Source organism: Pleurodeles waltl, chromosome 1_1, assembly GCF_031143425.1.
Source record: "Pleurodeles waltl isolate 20211129_DDA chromosome 1_1, aPleWal1.hap1.20221129, whole genome shotgun sequence".
Classification (NCBI taxonomy): domain Eukaryota; kingdom Metazoa; phylum Chordata; class Amphibia; order Caudata; family Salamandridae; genus Pleurodeles; species Pleurodeles waltl.
In genome coordinates, this window is record NC_090436.1 from 990,973,642 (window position 1) to 990,987,668 (window position 14,027).

The window sequence follows — 14,027 nt, forward strand, 5'->3', positions numbered from 1 at the left end:
TGTTGATGCAAAGCCTAGGTATGTGTCACGCAGTAGATTTTAAGCCATGTGGGCCCTTGAAATGGCGGCTGCCTGACCTGTGAAGTGCGACAGTGGGATGTGAGGTCAATGCTCTGGCGTGGCACACCGTGGCGGGAGGCGGTCGAAGACCGCGGCGCAAAGCTGCATTGGTTAATATTGAACCCTATGGGTCTCAGGAGCCAATGACGATGTGCGCCGGCGGTCGCGGAACGCACCGCCGCGGTACGCACCGCCGCGGGCGTGACCGCCATTTTCTATCTGCTTAATCACTCGATACCTGATCATCCACAGGAGAGGACCTATACTGCAAGTGCTGCTGTGACCTCGGTCTGGAAGAGACAATGGCTGCTGCGACTGGGGAAAGGGCCCCTGCCTTCACTTCTGAAGAATTGGAGAAACTCGTGGATGGGGTCCTCCCTCAGTATGCGCTACTCTACGGTCCTCCAGACCAACAGGTAAGTACACTGGGACCATGCTTTGTGGCCAATGCCTGGGTTGAGTGGGGTGAATGAACGATGGTGGGGAGGGGAGCGAATGAGGCATGCATCAAACGACAGATGAGAGCATGTGCCACATGGCAAGGGTGGGGATGGGGGGCCACTCCCATCGAGCATGCAGAAAATGATTGTTTATTTTTCTCCCCCTGTACATGTCACATAGGTCAGCGCCCATCAGAAAATCGACATTTGGCGTGCCATCGCCAAGGACGTCCGGACCCTGGGGGTCCACAACAGAAGGGGCACCCACTGCCGCAAGAGGTGGGAGGACGTCCGCTGCGGGAGCAGGAAGACCGCGGAGGCTCTGCTGGGGATGGCCTCCCAACGTAGGAGGGGTGGCACTCGTCAATTGACCCCCCTGATGTCCCGGATCCTGGCGGTGGCCTACCCCGATTTGGATGGGCGCGTGAGGACATCACAGCAGACACAAGGGGGTGAGTACAAATTTATTCTGCTGACTTTGCGCGCAGTGGAGGTGTCTGGGTGGGGGAGGAGGGCTGTGGCTAACCCTAGGCCAGGGCGATTTCCGTAGGCTAGGCCCCTCCATTAGGCATGGCCCTGTGCCCCCGCCCCCCACCTATGTAGGTTGCCTAGTACAGCTAATCATGGCCCTGTGTCACCTATGTGTGGATTTGTCGTCCATAGGCTTGTAGGCCATGTCCCACGGATTGAGTAGTGTACCCCAAGTGCGCGGCGTAGTGCAGGGGGCTTCTGTGTCTGTCCTCTCCGCCAACTGTGTCGCCAATGCATGCACTCAACATGTCTTTATTTCCCCCCCCCTTTTTTTGGTGGTCTTCCTGTTCATGTGTGCATTAGCATCATCAGGCTGAGGAGAAGTGGCATCGGAGCACGAGGGAGCTGCATCTCACATGGCCATGGAGGGCCATGCAACCGACTCGGAGTTCACCAGTGAGACGGAGGGCGAGGGGAGCTCCACAGTGGGGACATGTGGTGACACCAGCGACACAGACACGTCCTCGGAAGGGAGCTCCCTTGTGGTGGCGGCAACATCCCTGCCCACCGCAACAACAGGTACAGGCGCCACCCAGCGCACCAGCTCCGCCCTCCCAGCAGCCCCTCAGCCTTCGCCCCGTGCCCGCTCACCCAGGAAGGTGGGCATCTCCTTCGCCCCAGGCACCTCAGGCCCTGCCCCAGTTACCCCTGCTGCCCTCAGTGAGGAGGTCATTGACCTCCTGAGGACGCTCATTGTTGGGCAGTCTACCCTTTTGAATGCCATCCAGGGTGTAGAAAGGGAGGTGCACCGGAGTAATGCATACCTGGAGGGCATTCATTCGGGTCAGGCTGCCCATTAGCGATCGTTCAACGCTCTGGCCTCAGCACTGACGGTAGCCATTGTCCCTGTCTCCTGCCTCCCTCCTCCTCAACCCAGTCCCACTCCCCTGTACCTCTGCCTATCCCAGACACACCTACAGACCAGCCTGCACACACCTCAACACCCAAGGGAAGCTCATCCAGACATAAGCACCACACATCACACAAGCATTCACCCAAGCAACAGCCACATGCAGACATGCCAACAGCCACTGCCTCCTCTGTGTCCCCCTCCTCCTCGTCTCCCTCCTCCCTCCTTGTGACGTCTCCACCCACACTTGCATGCACAACATCATCAGCCACTATGTCCATCACCAGCACACCCACCAGAACACTCCGCACACGTGCAGTCACCACCCCCACTACCATTTACACGTCCCCTGTGTCCTCTCCCAGTGTGTCTGTCACCCCCTCTTCCAAACCACACAAACGCAGGCAGCCACCCACCCACCCAACAGCCATCCACCTCACGACAGCCTCCAGCACAAGCACCTGCACCCAAAGACACCAAACTTGACTCACCTACAACCACATCCTCTTCCTCCACTCCCATACCCACTACACCTACCCTTCCCACTGCTCCAAAAAAGTTTTTCCTGTCCAAAATTAACCTCTTTCCCTCACCTGACCCACCCCCTCCATCTCATAAGACTCCAACCAGCACCTCAGCCACCACAAAACCTGGACCTACAAGGACAATAGTCCAAGGATTTTGGAGTCCAACACCTTCAAGGCCAGCTACTTCGGCTAGCAGTAAAGATACAGCCAGCCCACCCCCAGGAAAGAAAGCCAAAAAAGCCAGTGCCCGGCGCGAGAGGCCAGAGACAGCAGGCTCCAAGGGCACTACCCTGGCACCGTCAGGAAGTGGGGTGCCACCTGGCACACCGACAAAGGGAGGAAAGGGCCACAGAGGAGCAGGGAAGGGTGGCAAGGGCAGCACGCCCGACAAGTCCGGCAGCAGGTGAGCTGCCCAGGAGGGCCCCACCAGCCCCATTCCAGGGGTGAAGGAGGACACCCACGGGCCCGGGACGGCAGCACAGGAGGGCCCCGCAAGCGAGAAGACAGATGTGCACGAAGGGCACGGCAGCCACATGTCGGGTGGCGAGTGAGATCCATGTCATGGCCGGATCTGGTGCCCTGGAGACACATGTCAAGCACCGCTGAACAGGGCCCTTCAAGTCAAGCACCGCTGAACAGGGCACCGCCGTCTCAAGAACCGCTGAACAGGGCCCTTCAAGACAAGCACCGCTGAACAGGGCACCGCCATCTGAAGAACCGCTGAACAGGGCCCTTCAAGACAAGCACCGCTGAACAGGGCACCGCCGTCTCAAGAACCGCTGAACAGGGCCCTTCAAGACAAGCACCGCTGAACAGGGCCCTTCAAGTCAAGCACCGCTCCGCTGGGCCCTTCAAGTCAAGCACCGCTCCGCTGGGCCCTTCAAGTCAAGCACCGCTCCGCTGGGCACCGCTGTCTCTGCACCGCTCCGCTGGGCCCTTCAAGTCAAGCACCGCTCCGCTGGGCCCCGCAGTCTTTGCACCGCTCCGCTGGGCCCTTCAAGTCAAGCACCGCTCCGCTGGGCCCTTCAAGTTAAGCACCGCTCCGCTGGGCACCGCCGTCTCTGCACCGCTCCGCTGGGCCCTTCAAGTCAAGCACCGCTCCGCTGGGCCCTTCAAGTCAAGCATCGCTCCGCTGGGCCCTTCAAGTCAAGCACTGCTCCACTGGGCCCTTCAAGTCAAGCACCGCTCTGCTGGGCCCTTCCAGTCAAGCACCGCTCCGCTGGGCACCGCCGTCTCTGCACAACTCCGCTGGGCCCTTCAAGTCAAGCACCGCTCCGCTGGGCCTGCCGTCTCTGCACCGCTCCGCTGGGCCCTTCAAGTCAAGCACCGCTCTGCTGGGCCCTTCAAGTCAAGCACCGCTCCGCTGGGCCCCGCCGTCTCTGCACCGCTCCGCTGGGCCCTTCAAGTCAAGCACCACTGGACAGGGCACCGCAGTCTCATGCACCGCTGGCCCATTGGCAGAAGGGGCAGGGCCGGATCTGTGTCGGGCAGGGCTGCACGAAGCACTCTGGGCACCATGCCTCCTCCAGAACCAGTGGAGTCTGTAATCCACTTGATTGACTGTGGCTTTGCACTCCCCAGGATGGCACAGTGGGCAATCCACCCACTGTAGAGACTTGTGAGACTGTGGCTTTGCGCTCCCCAGGATGGCACAGTGGGCAATCCACCCACTGTAGAGACTTGTGAGACTGTGGCTTTGCACTCCCCAGGATTGAACAGTGGGCATGGAGGCCCCTCATGGATCTGGCGTCATGGACTCATCTGGCTGAGGTGCCCCCCTTCCCTTCCCCCTGAGGTGCCTGTAGTTTTGCTATCTGATGCCGCTGCAGTGTTCTCTCCAATGGATTTGGGTATCGTGTGTGGGCTTTGCCCATGTGTTTAGGCCCATTAGCCCACGAACAATGGCTGATACCCAATTTGCACAGGACAATTTACATTTGTATATATACTGTAGTTATAGATGTTGGATATATTTTTTTACTTAGCCGTTCAATATACTTCAAAATTCATGAACATTTTATTTTGTCTTTGCATTCTTCCAGGGGGCTTGGGGGGTGTCACTCTGAGTTGTTGCTCTGCATTGATGTGTATGTAGTTGTGGGTGAGGGTGAGGGTGGGTGTGTCGCGTATGTTTGTGCCCGTAATTTTTTGCCTCCCCTGTGTCGTAGGTGCAGTACTCATAGGTGTCTTCTGCGCCGGCGTTCGTGCTCCTGGCAGAGGAGCAGGAAGACAATAGCTGGTAGGATGTGTAGTTCGGGTTCCATGCTGTCCAGATTCCTCGTGGAGTGTGTAGAGATGAGCGTTTTCCATTCGTAATGTCTGTTTCCGCCGTGTTTTTATCGGCGGGGCTACCGCCCCGGAAAAGGTGGCGGATTGGTGGGTTGTGATAGGGTGGGCGGTACATTGGCTCCCGCCTGTCTGTTGGCGGTGACCGACGCGCTGTTTGTTTGTCCCGCCATGGCGGTCGGAGTGTTAAAGTGGCGGTCTCTGTTGGCGGTTCCCGCCAGGGTCAGAATTCCATTTTTTTTACCGCCTGCCTGTTGGCGGGTTGGCCGCCGCTTTAACACTGACCGCCAGGGTTGGAATGACCCCCATAATCTGTTTCATCATTTATGATATGACTACAATATCTGAAATTAAATTCTTGATGCAAAAACTGTGCAGTGTGGGCAAAAGTTGATATTTACAGAAGTTATAGTTACTAGAGATAACTGGTGAATTTTTGGGGACTTTAGAGTGTAAACGTTTATGTTGTTACTGAACATTTCACCTAACAATAATGTTACTTTAGCCTTTAATTTATTTTAGTGAACCGGCACTGGGTAGTTTTGCCGTGATCCACTAACTGGGGACTGGGAGAAAGGGGCCCCCTAAAGCATGTTTTCCAAAGTGTAGGGATATTTTTACTTCTAGTCTGGGGCACAATATTTGTTTAAAAAAAAAAAAATGGGATCACACACTTTCAAACCCCCTCGGCGTGGGCCATAGCCCAGGGTAGGTGCTTTTAAATATTTAGTGTAGGGGGTGCATGCCCTTCCACTTGAGCCTCTAGGATACCTTGGAAGCCCCATTTCCTGGGGCTAATATTTTAAGTAGAAGGGGTGCAAAATATCCCTCTCCAGCCTCATTGAGGCCAAAAAGACCCTCTAACCCATTTATGACTGAACCTTAAATGGGATTTGCACACAGAGTCCCCCTCCCCAAGCCTCCAAAGGTCCCAGGTACTCCATCTCCCAGGGCCAGAATTATTTACAAAGGTAGGGGGCACATGGACTCCCTTTTTGAGCCTCACATACTCCTGAGAAGGGCTGCTGTTTTAAAAAAGGTAGGTGGGCATGAAGCCCCTCTCACTTCCAGAGCCTTAAAAGGCCCTGGGGACACCATCCCTCCCGGGGTCAACTCCTTTGTTGTGTGCTGAGAAGCCCATCCCTGTGACACAGTTTCCCTGCCCACAAGAGTGTAGGTAGGACAGCTTACCATATTCTTTCAAAACATTGCTATCTGGAGTCCTATGCTCTTCAGCTGGAGTTCAGAGCTGCATAAGACTGGTTCTGTTACTGCACTCTGTAGCTTGAAAAATGTTTAAACAATAGACAGGACAATGTGTTGAATTTTTTTTTTTAGTAAAGCTTTATTACATTTTTTAATGACAAATACCTTTATTAAACATTGAACTATGTGAATTATTGAACTATGCATTTCATTATAACAATTGAATGTTTCTTGATAAAGAAAGTGTGTGTGCTTTATATATGTTAATATACTTATCCCTTCATAAAGCCGAGAGTTACAAATTGTTTTTTGATATAATGACCCTTCCACAAAATCATTAGCTCTGCTTCACCTAAAATCCCACCCATTATATTTAGCCATTCGAATTTACAGGGTTTTGAGCACCAGCGGAGTTACGCACATTATCCATGGACTTTTTTGGAACACACTTTTGCAAAACTGGCTGGACGGAATTACACCAAATTTGGCAGGAAGCAAAATCTTGATCCATTGAGCGTGCTTTTTGTGAATTGGATTTAAGGGGCTCTTACGAGAGAGTCTTGCAAGCCTAACTTAAAAAAATAGAGTGGTTTGATTGGCCAAGGGAGCTTTTTTCCCCTTGGGACAACTTAAAATTGGTTGGCTGCAACATGAAAGAAAATGTGGCAACACCCGTTACAGGATACTGGGGACCTGAAAATACTGAGAGTATTCCCACGGGATCGCAAAATGGTAGCCACCATAATGTTTGCTTTTAAATGATCCCCTGGGTAGGCTAGGTCCCGAGGGCCAGTTTAAAACATTGTTTCGGGAGGAGGGGGTACATGGGTCTTTCCTCCCTGACCCCATCCCCCAGGGCCACCCTGTAAAAGAAAGGTGAGGAGGCATGCAGTCGCCCTTCTTGAACCTCTTCAAGGCCCTGGAGCTGAAATATATTAATTGAGTTGGTGCTGGAAAGTAAATCCAACAAGAAACATTGTGCACTGGTTTGTGTGACTTTTATGAGGTAAAACCGGTGCAAATATTTTAATGATCTGGGTCTAAGGAACATACAAGCAAAATGTAGGTAATAAATAATTGAGCACACCTATAACACATATAACCAGTGGTGACAGAGGTATTTTGAATCCCCTATTCTATAGAATAAAGGGAAGAGGGAGGAGACGGAAGAGTGCAACCTCCTCATTAGATGTCTCTGTTCTAATTGAAACTCCTAGATGTGTTATCCATGAGCTGAGGTTGTATGTTGTGCTTTGTCACTAGGAAGCCGTGATTAACAACAATTGTAAAATCTGTCTACTTCGTCTACTTCATATCTTAATGATAAAATATTCTAGTAAGTAAGCAAGAGTTCCTGGAGACTGAAATGTCTAAGCATCTGAATCATTAACAAAAGTAAAAAAAAAAAAATCAAGTTGAGGATAAAAAAAATAGTATATACAAGTCTACTATAATGTTTCACTTTCAAAATGAAACAATCAGGGTGGGACTGGCATATAGGGCAATTCGGAAGTGCACAAAAGGCTGGTCTGACAGGTCGGTGTGTAGACCATTTTTTTAGCTGTTTGTGAGGCTGTTGATGGTCAGCTTGGTCGGTGTTTACTGCTGACATCTGTGATATTACCACAAAAATTGGGGCAGATTTATGAAAAGTGGCACTGCACATAGTGCAGCTCCACTTTTCTTGCGCCCCCTAGCACCCCCTTAGCGCTGCCATGTGTGCGCCATATTTAAAGTACAGTGTACCATGGCTGTAGTCAGAGGTACTAGCATCCTAACTTTTGACAGTAGTCCGGGGCTTTACAGGATTAGCGTAAAAGATTTTTATACTAATCCTGCAAAGCAGCCAGATGCCCGTTGAAAACAATGAGAGCTTCCCTTTAATGTTTGCTCTGAGCAGGCTTTAAAAATTCTGATAACAATGATGGAAAGGATTCTCTTAGATTTCTTTCCATTATTTTTTGGCCCCCCTAGTGCCGGAATGCCCCCTGCATACATTAGGCCTGGCGCAGGCATAATGTGGAGCACGGGGTTATAAAGTGGCGCAATGCAGGCTTTGCCCCACTTTGCAATAATGGTTTGGCATATTTGGCCTTGCAACACCACATTAGCATAAAGAAATGCACTAGGCCCTCTGAAATCTGTCCCATTGCCTGCAGCAAGCACAAATGCTTGCAGTCTCTCATAGCTTGCAAAACACCAATGCATCTTTTCCTTACAAATTAAAACTGCCCCAATATGCATATGTAGTCCACTTAACTAGCTATCTGAGTCACTATTGGAGGCCATGCTTAGGGGCATATTTATACTTTGTTTGCACTGAATTAGCATCATTTTTTTACTCTAATTCTGTGCAAAACTAACTCCATATAACCTGTCTAACGCCAAATTTATGGAGTTAAAGTCATTTTTGGAAGTGGAAACCTACCTTGCCTTAATGAGATGCAAGTTAGGCATTCCTGTGCCAAAAATGACTCTATGGCCTTACCGCCATATATATGCTTCTGTACAAAAATGGTGCACGGAAAGGAGGAGATGTCAGAAAATGGTGCAAAGCTTGCTTTGCCCCATTTTTTAACACCTGGGTCAATGCAGATGTTAGGGGGCCTGTGGGCCTATTTCCATGGTGGGACCCCATTGAATAAGCCCACAGGTGGCCTCCCACACCAGAGAGACCGCAGAGGATGGGGGACCCCATCCCAGGTAAGTACAGGTAAGTATTGCATTTTATTTTTTAAAGTGCCATAGGGTGCAGTGGCCATGCCCAGGGGACCCTGGTCCCCTGTGCTGGCCATTGGGGTGGTGGACATGACTCCTGTCTTTTCTAAGACAGGAGTCTCGTGGTATGGATCGTTTCACGTCAGAAAATGACTCTAGGCAGGTTAGAGTCATTTTCTTTAACCTGCCTAACTTCATTTTTTGGTGCACAACCCCCTTCTTCCATATCACCAGCCCTACCTGACTAATGTCATTTTTTTTTACGCTAGTCCACACTTTGCCCCGGCTTGCACCATTCCATAAATATGGTGCCTGGCTGTTGCACAGAAATGGTGCAAGCTGGTGCTAAACTTTTTGGTGCAAAACTGCGTTAGTGCAGTTTTGCACCAGCAAGTATAAATCAGGGCCTTAATTTGGTGCCCAGGCCTATTTGCTGCCCCAGTCAGACCTCTGGTACAAGGTGGGCTATAGAGCTACCATATACTATCACATTTATAGATATGCAGGTTGTGCTGGAGCCTCTTGGTTGCATGACATGCTAGGGAAGCATTTGAAATCCCAGCAATAGAACTGGAGGTTGCATTCCTAGGGTGCGAGAGAAGACAACTTGGATGATATTACTTTTTTTTTATTTCTTGCTGTCCCTCTTATTTCCATTCCCCCAAATGGGATGTTCCCGAGATTCATTGGCTGCTGGAGGGAATTATATTGTTCACAAGATTAACCTGCAAATATATTGGTAATTGTATATTTTTTCTTATGATTTGAAGAGGGGGTTATAGCTTCATAATATTGATATGGAAACTACTAGAGGTCTACATGTGTAACCAATGTTTTTGCCTGTATATACAACCAAAAAAGATGCAAAAGGAAATAGAATTGTAACAAATCCACATACACAATTAAATGATGAGGGTGGAAAGGAGTCAAGACTCCTAGAAGGCGATGCTTCCAGTTACCCATGATGCCTCTCTCCTCCCTCAACAATGGTGAACACATATTCCTCTCTGTTGATTTATATGCATGCTTTATGACATGTGGGTCTTTCAAGTGTAAAAATGATAAGAAAAGGTATTTAACAAAATCCATAGTACAAGGTGTTGGATCAACAGAGCAAGAACAAATCTCAGCAAATAAGCCATGTGGCTATAGGGTATTTTTATTTTCCTTTGGAAACTATTATAAAATTAAATATGTTAGGCAATAAGGTGTGATTTATCATTTTAATTATACTGTTTGATGATAAAAACATGGAGTTTGAACTTTGCACTGTAGTAATACATATCTGAATGTATGTTTATTAATGAACTATCTCAAAATTAAGATTTAATTAACTACAATTATTTTCAACACAGAGCATAAAATGTTGGATATAAAACTGCTTCACAAGTCGAATTATGATAGACACAACGCCTTCCCACTGTTTCAAACTTGTGTGATCTGCATTTCATTCATTAAATTCAGAGTTATATGTATATACTTGTTAGTGTGTCAAACCTTATTAAGTAAACTTACAAGGGAGACGCGGATAGGCCAATGGACCTTTTGAATCGCTTTGAATTTTTCCCATCATATAACCCGTACCAATACAGATCAAGAACATCATCAATCAATAACGTCCATAATCATTAGGAGTCAGTGATTTACACTCACCAGGACCTCTCGGCAATGAATAACCATACCTTTATGTAAAAGTTAGAATGTTTATTTCCCTAAATTAACAATGCTGATGTCATGTAACTTAGTCTCAAAATCAACTGATAAACATACAGAATCAATACTGGCTGTCCAAAGCAGCGAAAGAATAGCAATCTAATAAAAGCTTGAGCTACTACATATTCCAAAGTTATAGTGCAAATTAACAGAATGCAATGTCCAATGCCATGTTAAAGCCAATAGGCAGCTAAACTGAATACAAAATGTAATGTGCTACTGATGAACATTGAACAACTAATATGCGCAGTGGTGAAACACAAAGTCAGTGGTCAAACATCTAACTATGGCTCTATCAAAATAGCAGTTGGTACCTAGAAACAAAAGCAAATTGACATAACAATCAGTAAATGTCATTATCTATCTGTCCTCAATATAGTTCAGCAAGCTGTGACAGTCTTCGTTGACAGGACATGAGTTTGGTCAGCCATACATCAAGATTCAGCATCAAAGTTCAGAAAAAGCATAATCTCTCTAAGCAGTAAAGTTAAGCATGTCTCTTCTTTGGACAGTCTAGAAAATAATGTCAGGTTCTCCTCTCTGTGCAGTCTGGCTAAGTTAGATTTCCTAAAACTACTTCCCACATCCTAATTGGTCAGGTGATCACATGTTCACACTTAGTCCAATGAAGCAAAACCCTCCAATTTATAATTTTACTAATATATGGTTCACATGTCGATGATTGGTTCCTCTTCTCCCCCTCTTGTCATTCGGCTCGTCAGGTATCAATATTGTTGCAGCTTATACTCTAATCAGTGCATCCATTGTCTTCTCATGGAAAGGTCGTTCTTACACATATTACATTAAACATTGTTTCACTAGCAAGTACATCATCTTCTAGCAAGCAGTTTCTGTTTTGCTTTCATTTATGTTATGACTGAGCTGACAAAACTTCTCTGGAATGCACTTCTTAGTTTAAAGAAGGCATTTATTATTACTTCACCACGAGGTTTCTGAGAGACGAGATAAGTAGGTTGGAAGCACACGTTTAAAAGTAGTCACAGCAATGAAAAGGAAAATATATCAAAGTACTTCTCAATTGCAATGTACACAGCAGACACATGTGATTATATTATAGCATAACTTCAAAGCAAAGAATAAAAGTAAATAATCTTCACCGCAGGGCCTATCACTGCTCGTCATCTTTCTCATGCCTGCAAGTTGATGACTCCTGTTCAACTGCGAGAAAGAGATTTTCCACCCAAACGGCAGGTCAGGCAGCTGACGTCCGCTCCTGACTGAAGTCTCGGAAAATTCCCCTCGCTGCTGCCCAGGGACACCTCTTATAATGAAAAAGCCTGCTAACAGGCCCTTTCCTCTAATAGTCAAAACATGCAGAGTTGGGAAGAAAACAAGCCATTGGAGATTGGCCAGATCTCCTAAACCTCGCTCCTTCCCAAGGTAGAGTAGAGAGGAAAACACAAAATATACGCTCTCTTATCACGCTTGGGTTCGGTGTGACAACAATACGAAAAACACAGCTTGGTCTACCATGTGGAAAAACACAGCTCATCTGCAATGTCTGAACTGCAATATCGAACTCCACGATAAAGCCAATAGGCAGCTAAACTGAATCCAGAATGTAATGTCTAATGCCACGTTAAAGCCAATAAGCAGCTAACCTAAATACAAAATGTAATGTCTAATGCCATGTTAAAGCCAATAGGCAGCTAAACTGGATACAGAATGCAATGTCCAATGGCATGTTAAAGCCAATAGGCAGCTAAACTGAATACAAAATGTAATGTGCTACTGATGAACATTGAACAACTAATATGCGCAGTGGTGAAACACAAAGTCAGTGGTCAAACACAATTAATGGCATAACAGTTTCTCATGAGAAAGAACTTCAGCATAGTCAGTACAGTGAAAAATCACAATTTAACTCTCTAAGCAACCATTATCTTAAACGCCCAAGAAATGCAGCTTGACATGAGGCTGGGCAACTAGGCCAAGAACTTGCTAAGTTAAGGCCTAAAATTGATAAAACTAATACATAATGCATAGCCCTTAATATGACATATTACTACATTAATCGGACCTAAGGTCAACATTTCATATTAATAAGTACACTTTGTGAACATTGGCAGCCACTCTGATAGTCGCACCTTCAAATGTATGCATTATTAGGTAGTACATTTTCTACGCAAACCCAACACTCAAAACACATGAATATTAATTATTAAAATCACTGTTAACAATCTGCGTTAACATACTTTAGACATCTCAAACTTGAACTCACATTGGCAATGCTAAAAGGGCTGTCTATGGCTGTGACCCTTTTGGGTTTGGCAAATTTCGTTTTCTGTCATGGGTTTTGCAAAACTTCATTGTTGAAGCTACAGGCCCTCATCAATCTAAAAACAACCACTGGCAAAATGTATTTTTGTCTCAAAAAGCACACATTATCATGGTAGGCCCTGGCACTGAAGGGAACTGCCTGGATAGTGGATGTGCTCCTTGAGTGAAGTTACCCAGTGACTGAAGTAAGGTGACCCCTTACCCCAAACTTGATGCTGTAAGTAGGCAGAGACAAAATGTGAATGACAGAACAGAAAGCAGCAGACCAATTAATGAAGAGAACTAGCTGAAAGTCCACTTAAGAGTGTATATTTTAGATATAAGTTTAGTGAAAAGCTTTTGGCTAAGACCAAAACTTAAAAGAACAAGTGCTTGGCTCTGCGCTGAGCCAGCGCATCTGTTCATGATAGGTACCTGACCGTTAACAATAAAATGCATATTGGAAACACAGACATACAATCGGCTAAGATGCTAACAAAGTGCTTTTTTTTGCTTGTTTTGCAGAGGACGTCCGCGAAAGTCTACTCTTCTGAAGAAAAGACATTGAAGGTTGATTGTGTTTATATTAAAGGTCTGATACCTTTACAATTTCTCTTGAGTCTGAGGCTCACATTTCAGTTTTGGCAATCATACTTTAAAGGTCGGGTGATGATGGTCATGCAGGTTTTCCAATGCACACAAGTGAGAATAGAATGGACAACACTGGACGAGTCTTCGGACACATAAATAGCAGTAGAAGTCATAACCCAGTTTGATCAATTGGCCTCTATTATTGTTTGTGCTCTAAACATGTCTCTTCATTTTTTTAAATTTGCTGTGACTGCCAAATGTATCGAATTTGTTTTTTATTGTGCACGCCATTTACTTTTATAGTATATGCTGTACGTTTTTGATTTTTTTGTTCAGTATGTCAATAGTGTTTAGAATGTTATATGTACAACATATGATAAGGTTATCGATTTTTCTCTACTGTAACACTCCTTATTGCATTTCACATTTTATTAAAGGACGTACAAAAAAGGAAAACAATCTGAGTAGTTATTTTTGCCCCACACACGTACGCAATTATTTGATTTCTTAAGTCCTACAACCCAAGACCTCTGAAAATGCGTAATTTATTAGCCATGACGGAATGAAGAGGTGCAAACCCATGAACTAAGTAGACATTTTGCAATGGGATAATGCGACTATTTCTTAGTAAAAAAAATGCCCTGCGTTGTTTGTCAGGCGTTTAAGAGCATTTTCTAGTTATGTAGTCAATCAGGCAGTGAAGCCCTGACCTCAACATGCATATGTTTGGGTTCTCTTCATTAGCACTTTAACACTTTTCATTTTAATTCTGTTTGCAGTTGGAAGATACAGATGGGTATTATGGGAGGCGAACTAAGTGCAGGT

At 46.5% G+C, this 14,027-nt stretch overlaps 1 protein-coding gene across 2 annotated transcripts in view; it reads left to right on the top strand.

Annotated features, from left to right (window-relative positions):
• The window catches only part of LOC138290887 (SPARC-like protein 1), a 221,440-nt gene extending 207,779 nt beyond the window's left edge, over positions 1-13,661 (top strand). For both annotated transcript variants that reach the window (XM_069230278.1, XM_069230279.1), the window contains one exon: positions 13,137-13,661. In XM_069230278.1, the coding sequence (XP_069086379.1) occupies positions 13,137-13,165 (29 nt within the window). In that variant the 3' untranslated portion in view covers positions 13,166-13,661. The remainder of the gene's footprint in view (positions 1-13,136) is intronic.
• Positions 13,662-14,027: the final 366 nt, after the last annotated feature.